The 9,329-nt window shown below is 41.6% G+C and overlaps 1 protein-coding gene across 1 annotated transcript in view; it reads right to left on the reverse strand.

Moving 5' to 3' along the window:
• Positions 1-9,327, reverse strand: part of ATG3 (autophagy related 3) — a 28,440-nt gene extending 19,113 nt beyond the window's left edge. Inside the window, exons 1-3 of the mRNA XM_004577900.3 lie at positions 9,048-9,327; positions 6,282-6,323; positions 756-805 (exon numbers count right to left, since the gene is read on the reverse strand). Of these exons, the coding sequence (XP_004577957.1) occupies positions 756-805; positions 6,282-6,323; positions 9,048-9,119 (164 nt within the window). The 5' untranslated portion in view covers positions 9,120-9,327. The remainder of the gene's footprint in view (positions 1-755; positions 806-6,281; positions 6,324-9,047) is intronic.
• Between the last annotated feature and the right edge of the window lie 2 nt (positions 9,328-9,329).

Genomic DNA, 9,329 nt, shown 5'->3' on the forward strand with positions numbered 1-9,329 from the left:
GTTAAAATGCTTAAGTTATTATCATGATTAAAAGTTAATGAAAAGGAGTCAGTGCGGTGGTGCAGCACGTTAATCCAGCATCCCACACAGGCACTGGTTCATGTCCTGGCTGCTCCACTTCTGATCCAGTTTTCTGCTCATGGCCTGGTCAAGCAGTGAAAAATGGCCCAAGTTCTTGGACCCTGTGCCCATGTGGGGAATTCAGGAGAAAGTCCTGGCTCCCTGCTATAAATCAGCTCAGCTCTGGCACTGCAGCCATTTGTGGAGTTAACCAGCAGATGGAAGACCTTCTCTATCTCACCTCCTCTTACTGTAAAATCTTCCTTTCAAATAAAAATATATATTTTCAAAAACAGTTAATGAAGAAAACAAAATCTTACAAGCAAATTTATGGCAATACAAACCTTCCATTTCATCTAATTCCCAAAGAGGAAAGGTGTTTGTCTTCGGTCTTAAACAACCTAAAACTCTGTTAAGTCCTTTCTGCATTTATTGTCCTAAAAAATACTAAAAAAGTAAATGCATTTACCTCAAATGTATGCACACTTTATATACTAATACAAAAACAGAAGAGGGAGGTAAAGCACTCACTTTTTTCCCCTTTATTTTACTGTATCCCTGGGCATGGCTCAACAGAAAGTCTATTGAGGAGTTAAACCAGTCATTTTAATTTCCATGCACTAACCTCTGTAACTGCCATAATTTCGAAGCCATACCTTTTACTTACTTTGTATTTTTTACTTAAGATAACTTACCATTGCCATGTTGGACAGTGGTGGACTAAATGATCTCCAGCTGCAACAAACTATTCAGGATTCAAAAGGAATATAACAAAAAAGGGGGAAAAATTAACATCAACACAGTATGGCAAAATACCAAACTGATCACCCCAGGTAAAATCCTAATACCCAGTAACCAATTACAATACAAACACTTTCAAGGTTGCTATCTCAAGATTTGTTTTTCATTACTAAACTGCAATTTTTTTTAACATTCGTAAGAATTCACACCGAAGAAACAAATACCAAGTACTAATTTTTAAAAATTCACACTGACCATTAGATTAAATAACAGCAAGAACACACAGCATCTTGAAGTTATCAAGGTAAGGTTACAGAGTCTAAGATGTCAAAATCCCAGGCAAGCCTTCGTCCCGCTAGGACATTAAGAGTGCCGTGCCCCAGCCCAGAATGGCTCAGGCTAGAGCTCCCTTTTGGTTGCTGATTACAGCTCCCTGTAACGACGTCTCAGGAGGCAGCCATGCCAACTCAAGTAGTTGGGTTCCTGGCACTCCAAGATGGAAGTCCCGGACTGAGTTCATAGGTCACTGCTGAGAAGTGAACCAGCACCTACGAGCTCACTCCATCTCTATGTACGTGTTTATCTCTTTCTCTCTGTCCCTCAAATAGAGAACAATTTCCAAAATGTCAAAATTCACTCTATGGCTAAACAAAATACAGATTTTTGCTAATGACGGAAAACAAAAATATTTGCAACAGTTACTAAACAGACATGTTTGCTATGTAAATCTGCTGTTTATTTGACATTTAAGTAATGGAATTGTGAATGGAATCACTTACAAGATTAAGAAACTGAATCCTCCACAAGCTTTGGACATCTTGGATCAACTGGACATTGAACAAGCTTAGTTTAGCTTAAAAACAATACATAGGGCCTGGCACGGTGGCCTAGTAGCTAAAGTCCTTGCCTTGAATGCACCAGGATCCCATATGGTCACCGGTTCTAATACCAGCAGCTCCACTTCCCATCCAGCTCCCTGCCTGTGGCCTGGGAAAGCAGTTGTGGACAGCCCAAAGCTTTGGGACCCTGCACCTGCGTGGGAGACCCGGAAGAGCTCCCAGCTCATGGCTTCAGATTGGCACAGTACCGGTCATTGTAGTCACTTGGGGAGTGAATCATTGGATGGAAGATCTTGCTCTCTGTCTCTCCTCTCTGTTTAACTGACTTTACAATAAAAAAAAAAGATAAATCTAAAAAAAAAAAAAAAATACACAGCCTGCACTGTGGCACAGTGGGTTAAGCTGCTGTTCATGGCACTAAATCCAATATCACTAGGGCACTCCAGACTGGAATCCTGGTTTCCTGCTAAGGCTCCTGGGAAGGTAGCAGAAGCTAGAGCCTTGGCCACCCATGTGAGAGTACTGCATGGAGTTCCCAGCTCCTAGCTTTGGTCTGGCCTCGACCTGGCTTTGCCTTTTAGACAGTAACCCAGCCGACAGAAGCTGTTCTCTCTCCTCTGATTCCCCTGACCCACTCTGCCTTTCAAATAAATAAAAAAATAAATAAAATCTTGAGAAAAAAATAAAAATTAAAACAAGACTCAAGGAAAACAATTTAATATTTTAAGACTTCCAAATACAAATGCACATAAGATGGTCTTAGAGAAGAACAGAAATCGTTGGGGCTGGTGCTATGGCAACAGTGAGTTAAGCCACTACTAGCAGTGTCAGCATCCCATAAAGGTACCGACTGAATCCTGGTTGTTCCACTTCAGATCCTCCTTCCTCTAACCATTCTGGAAAAGCAGTGAAGAATGGCCCAAGTACCTGGGCCCCTACATCCTGCAGGCCAGTTCCTCGCTTTGGCCTGGTCTAGCATTGACCGCTGTGGCCATCTGGAAAGTGAACCAGCAAACGAAAAGACTTTGTTCTCTCTGCTTCCCCCTTTCTGCAACTCAGTCTTCCAAATAAATAAATAAATCTTAAAAAAAAAAAAAAAAAAGGAAAAGAAAAAGAAAGAAAACCTGCTACTGCTGAGAGCAGAAAAGCAAAGTCTGGTAAGTATAACCACAGCACTCCAACTCAAGCAACACTCTCATACGCTTTTCCAACTCTACTTCAAAACAGCTCTAACTTAAAATCTTGTACTGCTCACAGGTTTATCACATGGCAAAAATCCACTACATCTAATGTTCTAATGGCTTTCTGAAAAACTGTGTCAATATAAGATATTCACTGAATTTGAGAGTAAAATTCTATCAAAGAAGAATCTGGAGAGCAATCCCCTTTAATGTGATATATTAATAAGGTCATTTATATAGGAACTGTATTCCTAATGGAAACCTTACAAAGGCTTCTGCTCTTCAATTTTAAACAATCACTTTGTTAAACTAGTTATGTAGACAAAAGCCAAAGTAAAAATACGTCTCTCCTCCAAGGTTTCAGCACTTTCGAGAATACAGTAACCAAATGCTACATTTAGCTCTCTAGTTGTCACAAACTAACTTATTATCATAAGTAATTAACAAAATGTAATCAAATAATTTAAAAATTCTTTAATTATACTGACATAAGCTCAAAGACTCAGATCTTAGCATTTTATTTATTCCATGCCCCTCTGAAAGTAACCACATAACCAAAACCCTAGAAGGAAAATCACAAGGACAACAGAACTGCATAAATAAAGCAGTGCAAGCACGCATCCACCTTCACTAGCAGTGGCCCTCATTACATGCTTCACATTCAAGTGCAATGCAATCTAGGATACACATTCAAACTCCTAAATTGTCAATATCATTTAAAACAGATTTCTCATATTGACTAGCTCCTTATGAGACTAAAAAACATAATTCTAAGTCCGATAAGACAAAATCAGGCATTTACATCTCGGTGAGCAGCTGTACTTCCTAAGTACTCTTCTGTTTAATCTAGTTACAAACACATCTAGTTTTTTTCTAGGTAATACAAAACAGATACTGACTAACCCTCTTTTCAGGCAATACTTCCATGTATCGCAATGAAAATTTAGCTGGGAACCTAAAATAGCCACAAAGCAACAAATGCACAAATCAATCCAACATACAGTATTTACCCAAAGCAAACGACATCTTTCTATTATTCTCAATCAGATTTGTTTCTAATTCACTCAACTGTGTCACAGTACTCTATTACAACTAAACATTATGTACGTGGTACTCAGCTGGGCGAGTTGTTCAGTACTACATTCGTTTAGAAAGGAGAAAATTCATCAACTGCTTTGTGATGCGATTAAATAATTACTATTCTTAGGATGAATCAGCCTTTCAATACAGTTACTCTATCCAATGACCAGCCACCTTCAAGCAAGAGGTGAGGTCAAAGAGCAGAACAGCTTTGCTCCAGACGGCAGGTAGTTACAGGGTCATACCAAAATTCCACCTCTGCTTGGCATTAATGCTAATGACACACTTGAGATTAAAACTTAAGTTTCATTTAGTATTAGAGGTACTGAACTCAAAGAACCTAACATAGAACAAGTCTTTTGGAATGTCCAGGTAAAAGTTTTCTTTTTATGAGAAAGAAAGATGCTCAAATGACCCACCCAAATGAGAAGAAATTAGAGAAACGGGGTCTAGAAAATAAACATCACAGGTTCTTTCCATACTACCATTAAACTTCAACAAAATAAAGACAATTTTAGACAAGAGATACATTCACAAAATATTCTTCTTCTTTTTTTTTTTCAGATTGATTTGAAAGGCAGATTTCATTGAGAGAAGAGAGACAGAGATGTCTTTCATCTGCTGGTTCACTTCCCGGATGGCCACAACAGCTGGAGCTGAGCTGATCCCAAACCAGGAATTTCTTCTGGCTCTCCCATGCAGGTGCAGGAGCCCAAGGACGGAGGCCCATCCTCTGCCACTTTCCCATGTCAAAAGCAGAGAGCTGGATCAGAAGAGGAACATCCAGGACACAGACTGGCGCCCACCTGGGATGCTACTGCCAGAAGCAGAGGACTAGTCTTCCAGGCCAATGTGCCAAGCCTCCCATCCCTCCATCAGCCACATCTCAACCAACTATTCTTAGAACTCTTAAGGATTTGGGCCTAGAAAGGCAACATTGCAAATGAAAACTTAAAGATCAATTAATGCTTAGGCTTGAAGTCCTGAAATAAGGAGTAGCAGTATTATCATACAACATGGTTTATTTCAAACTGTGTCATTCAAAAACAATAACCAGTTTCACTGTCAATGAGCTGAATTTCCAATCAAAGTTAAAGACTGTGGGCCCAGCATGGTCGCCCAGTGGCTAAATCCTCACCTTGCATGTGCTGGGATCCCATATGGGTACCAGTTCTTGTCCCAGCTGCTCCACTTCCCATCTAGCTACCTCCCCGTGGTCTGGGGGAAAGCAGTGGAGGATGGCCCCAAGCCTAGGAAATCTGCACCTGCATAGGAAACCCGGAAGAAGCTCCTGGCTCCCAATTGGCTTAGTACAGCTGCTGTAGCCACCTGGGTAGTGAACCAGCAGAGGAAAAATCTTTCTCTGTCTCTCCCCTGTATAAATCTGCTTTTATAATAAAAATTAAATACATCTTATATAAAAGAGAAAGAAATTAAGTAAGTTAATGTTTGAGATCAAATTCCTTGCCTTTTTTAAGAATATAGTCCTAGGGCCAGTGCTGTGGCATAGCACGCTAAGCCTTCACTTGCAGCATTAATATCCCACATGGACGCGGGTTCAAATCCAGCTCTTTGCTAATGGCTTTGGAAAGCAGTGTGGATGGCCCAAGTGCAAGGGCACCTGTACCTACATGGAAGACCCAGAAACTCCTGGCTCTTAACCAGCTCAGCTCTGGCTATCATGGCCTTTTGGGGAGAGAACAAGCGGACGGAAGGCCTCTCTCTCCTTCTCTCTAACTCTGCCTTTCAAATAAATACATAAGTAAATCTTTAAAAAAAAAAAGTCTTAATGCAATCACAAGTATTCAAATAATTAGTTTACATCTCTAAACTATAAAAATGAAAGAGAATCATTATAGACATGATAAACACATAAAATGATCCTTCAAAACTAAAAGTTCAATTAAACACAACTGGTTTAACAAAATAGCTTTTTTAGCATTAAGCAGTTTTAATGTTACATGTTTAGGGAAAAAGTGAAAAAAAAAAAAAAAGCAAGAAATCATCAATGTTAAGTCTTCAACAACAAAATATTTAAACTAGCAAGCAAAGTTCACACCTGGCACAGACCGAGCCAAAACCCAGTGAACAAGATTTCACCGTGCAGCTCAACATGACACAAACACAACATACAGGTAAGTGACCCCACGACTCTCCCATTCTCTCTGTGACTCTCATTTCCCAATAAAAGGAACTAACACAGCAATATGAGAAACAGCATAGTGAGGGGGAAGTTACGTCTTCCACGGGATGGAGAAATCCCCACTCATCACTAGTCCACAAAATGTAACTTAAAATTAAACTTCAAATTGCTCTGGTACAAAACAGAAATACTACCGATTTACTATGACTACGGCTTCAAAATATCTTTAACACTCACCTCTTCCGGTGTTATGACACCTGTTTCCTTAAACTTTGATTCCTAAACAGAGCAAAAAGAGCAACTATTACATCATCTTTCACCTCCAACTGAAACATATTTGGGGAGCAAACATATTGCTTGGTATCCATCCAGGGAGATGGAGCAAATACAACACACACACACACACCCCTGACCACAAGAAACACACAACTTTAATGTAAGAAACAAACATGAATATAAGTTCAACACAATTTGATCAGTGTTGCTACACAGTAAGGCTCTATGGAAAAACAAAAAAAGTATTTAAATCAACATGAAGCCTTATAATGCTTCTGAGTAAAAATCAAATATACTTTACAGCTTTGCAAAAATGTCTAAAATGGTAACACCTTTTATAATTCATCCCATGCAATATTAGAAGCTGAAAGTAGAAATCATTTAACATGTCCCTATCATTTTCATTTCCACTGAGATATTGATACAACACTGTCTAAACAAGAATTCTATACTAAATGAAACTTTTCTTACACATAAGATTTTGCAATAGAGACTACAAGGATGAAGAGATCCATTTATGGATACTACTCATTAAACAAATATTTACTAATTACTATGTGACAGGCATTAATCAAAACACTGAGAGGTAGGTATGAATAGAATAGACCAAACATCCTTGACCTTACGAAGGGCTTTAATATTGGTAATAAATACTAAATCAGACAGGAAAACGCAGTAGAGAGAAGCTGGGAAGAGACAGCCATTTAAAACAGAAGGGTAAGAACAAAGAATTCATTCTGAAGGGGACTGGAACACCTTAACGATGGGCACTGGAGAGGAGGCTCTCTGCGGGAAGAGCAAGCTTGTGCTGCCCGGGGTCCCAGGGCCGGGGAGGGCGGCCCGAGGAAGGGATCACAGGCCAGCGCAGCAGATGACCCAGGGCCTCCACCCACCAGAGAGCGAGCCCTGAACATCAGGAGGATTCTGGCTTTTCCTGAATACATATTCTCAACAAAGCAAAATTTTCCTGAAGCTTTTACTTGTAGGGGAAGGCCACTATTTCTTTCCTTAAAATTTTTTTCTCCTTGTCTTCTCTCATCTAGCAGGAAACTGTAAGAATTCTCCCTGTAACCTCATAGCTTACACAGGAGTGACAAGGACAGGGTCATTAATTCTGCTTTCCTTTAAACTAAAAAATACCCTGCTGACATACTTGACACTTCTTTTGTTTCAGTTTCCCGAAGAAGTAACTGATTCTTGAAAAAATAATTCTTTATCATAAATTCAGTAAAACACAACTGGCCTACGAAGTTACAGTTCATCTGAAAGGTGTCCTGCTTATCTCTGCCTGAAACTAAACAAAAATTTCACAACGATGCATTATTAAAACTCTTTATACACACGTAGATAAAGATAATATGGGGGGGGGGGGGGCGGGAGACAGCACAGTGTCCTAGCCAGCTAAGCCTCTCACTGCAGCGCTGGTGATGTCTTTGAGTCCTGGCTGCTCCACTTAGAATCCAGCGAGGATGGACCAAACCCCTGGGAGACTAGCCACACGGGAGACCTACAAGCAGCTCCTGGCTGGATCAGCTCCACTCTGGCGTTTGTGGCCATTTGCAATGTGAACCAGTGGATGGAAGACTTCTCTATCCTTCTCTTTCTAAATCTTCCCCTCAAATGAACAAAACAAAAATTTTTTGAAAGGTTAACACGATAATATGTAAGAGAAGCATCCGATTCAAATATTAAAGTCACCTTCAAATTTTAAATAGGTAACTGAATAATCAACTGAAATTGCCTTCACAGTAAGCAAATACACCCAGAGAGGTGGAATTCTCATTTATAATTGCTGTTCTTACTTGATCCAAGAAAGTATCGCTTTAAAGTGTTTATAGAAATAAAAATTTTTAAATGTACAGATCCAATATTACCATGTCACTGAAAGGGAGCAAAATAAAACTGTCTATGACTCTTCGCATCGAGTATTTCATCCCATCATGCTTGACAGAATTCTAAATTAAAGCTTTAAAAAAACGCAAGAATTTGCCAGCTCTTTGGTATCACTGCTCACTCTTCAGAAGGCAGAAGTTACAATAGAACTCTCCAAGAGTTAGAAAAATCTGAAGGCAGTTCTAGAAACTAGTCGTTTGGAAAGGAGTCCCGGGTGTAACAGCTACTGTCACAATTTTTTAGAAACGCTGGACTTGTTGTCTTCACGTTCATCCAGAAGGGTCAAGCTGTTCCCGTTTCCCAGCGATGGCCAAGATGAATAACCAATAGCAGCTATGGCAAAGCCTGGGGAGAGGCAGACTTCGCTCCTCAGCGGGGTTCACTGCCTCTGAGATAATGGTTCCGTTTCACCTTCCCGTGAAATCTACCGCAGTGGAAACTCGCTCACCAGTTACCCATTTTATACGTATAATTAAGAGACTTTCGAGGACACCAGAAAGGAAAAAAAAAAAGTGACTGTCACTGCAGTTTCAAACACCGATTATCTGCTCCTTTAAAAAATATTTGCAAACTCCAGGCTGACCAAGTTTCCCAAACTTCCGATGTCAGGTTTACCGTTGTGACATCCACTCGGGGACCGACAACCTGCCAAGCCCATGAAGACCCGCGACGGTGGACATGGCAGCGCGCACGGGAGCGTCGCCCCACGTCCACCCAGGGGAGCCAGGCGGCCCCGGAGGACGGCACCTGCCTGTCTGCTACCCTGCGCCGCCGGAGCACACCGACTCCTGGCAGCAAACAGCCCGAACCCGAGGCCGGCCCGGCCCCGCTTACCTTGAGGACCGGGGTCAGGTACTCAGCTACTTCCAGCGCCTTTCCCTTCACGGTGTTAATCACATTCTGCATCCTGGGGCCGGAGGTACGGCCGGCCCCGCGACGGGCTGCAGAGAGCAGGCGGGTCAGGAGCTCGGCAAGCCCACGTCCCCCGCCTACAGCCGAGTCACAGACACCCGGCCGGCGGCGCCCGAGGGACTGGACGCGACGGCACCAACGGGCCGAGGAGGCGGGGCCCGCCGCCACCCGACCGCCCGACAGGCCCCAGAGCCTCGGCTGCAG

This window comes from Ochotona princeps, chromosome 3 (genome assembly GCF_030435755.1).
Source record: "Ochotona princeps isolate mOchPri1 chromosome 3, mOchPri1.hap1, whole genome shotgun sequence".
Classification (NCBI taxonomy): domain Eukaryota; kingdom Metazoa; phylum Chordata; class Mammalia; order Lagomorpha; family Ochotonidae; genus Ochotona; species Ochotona princeps.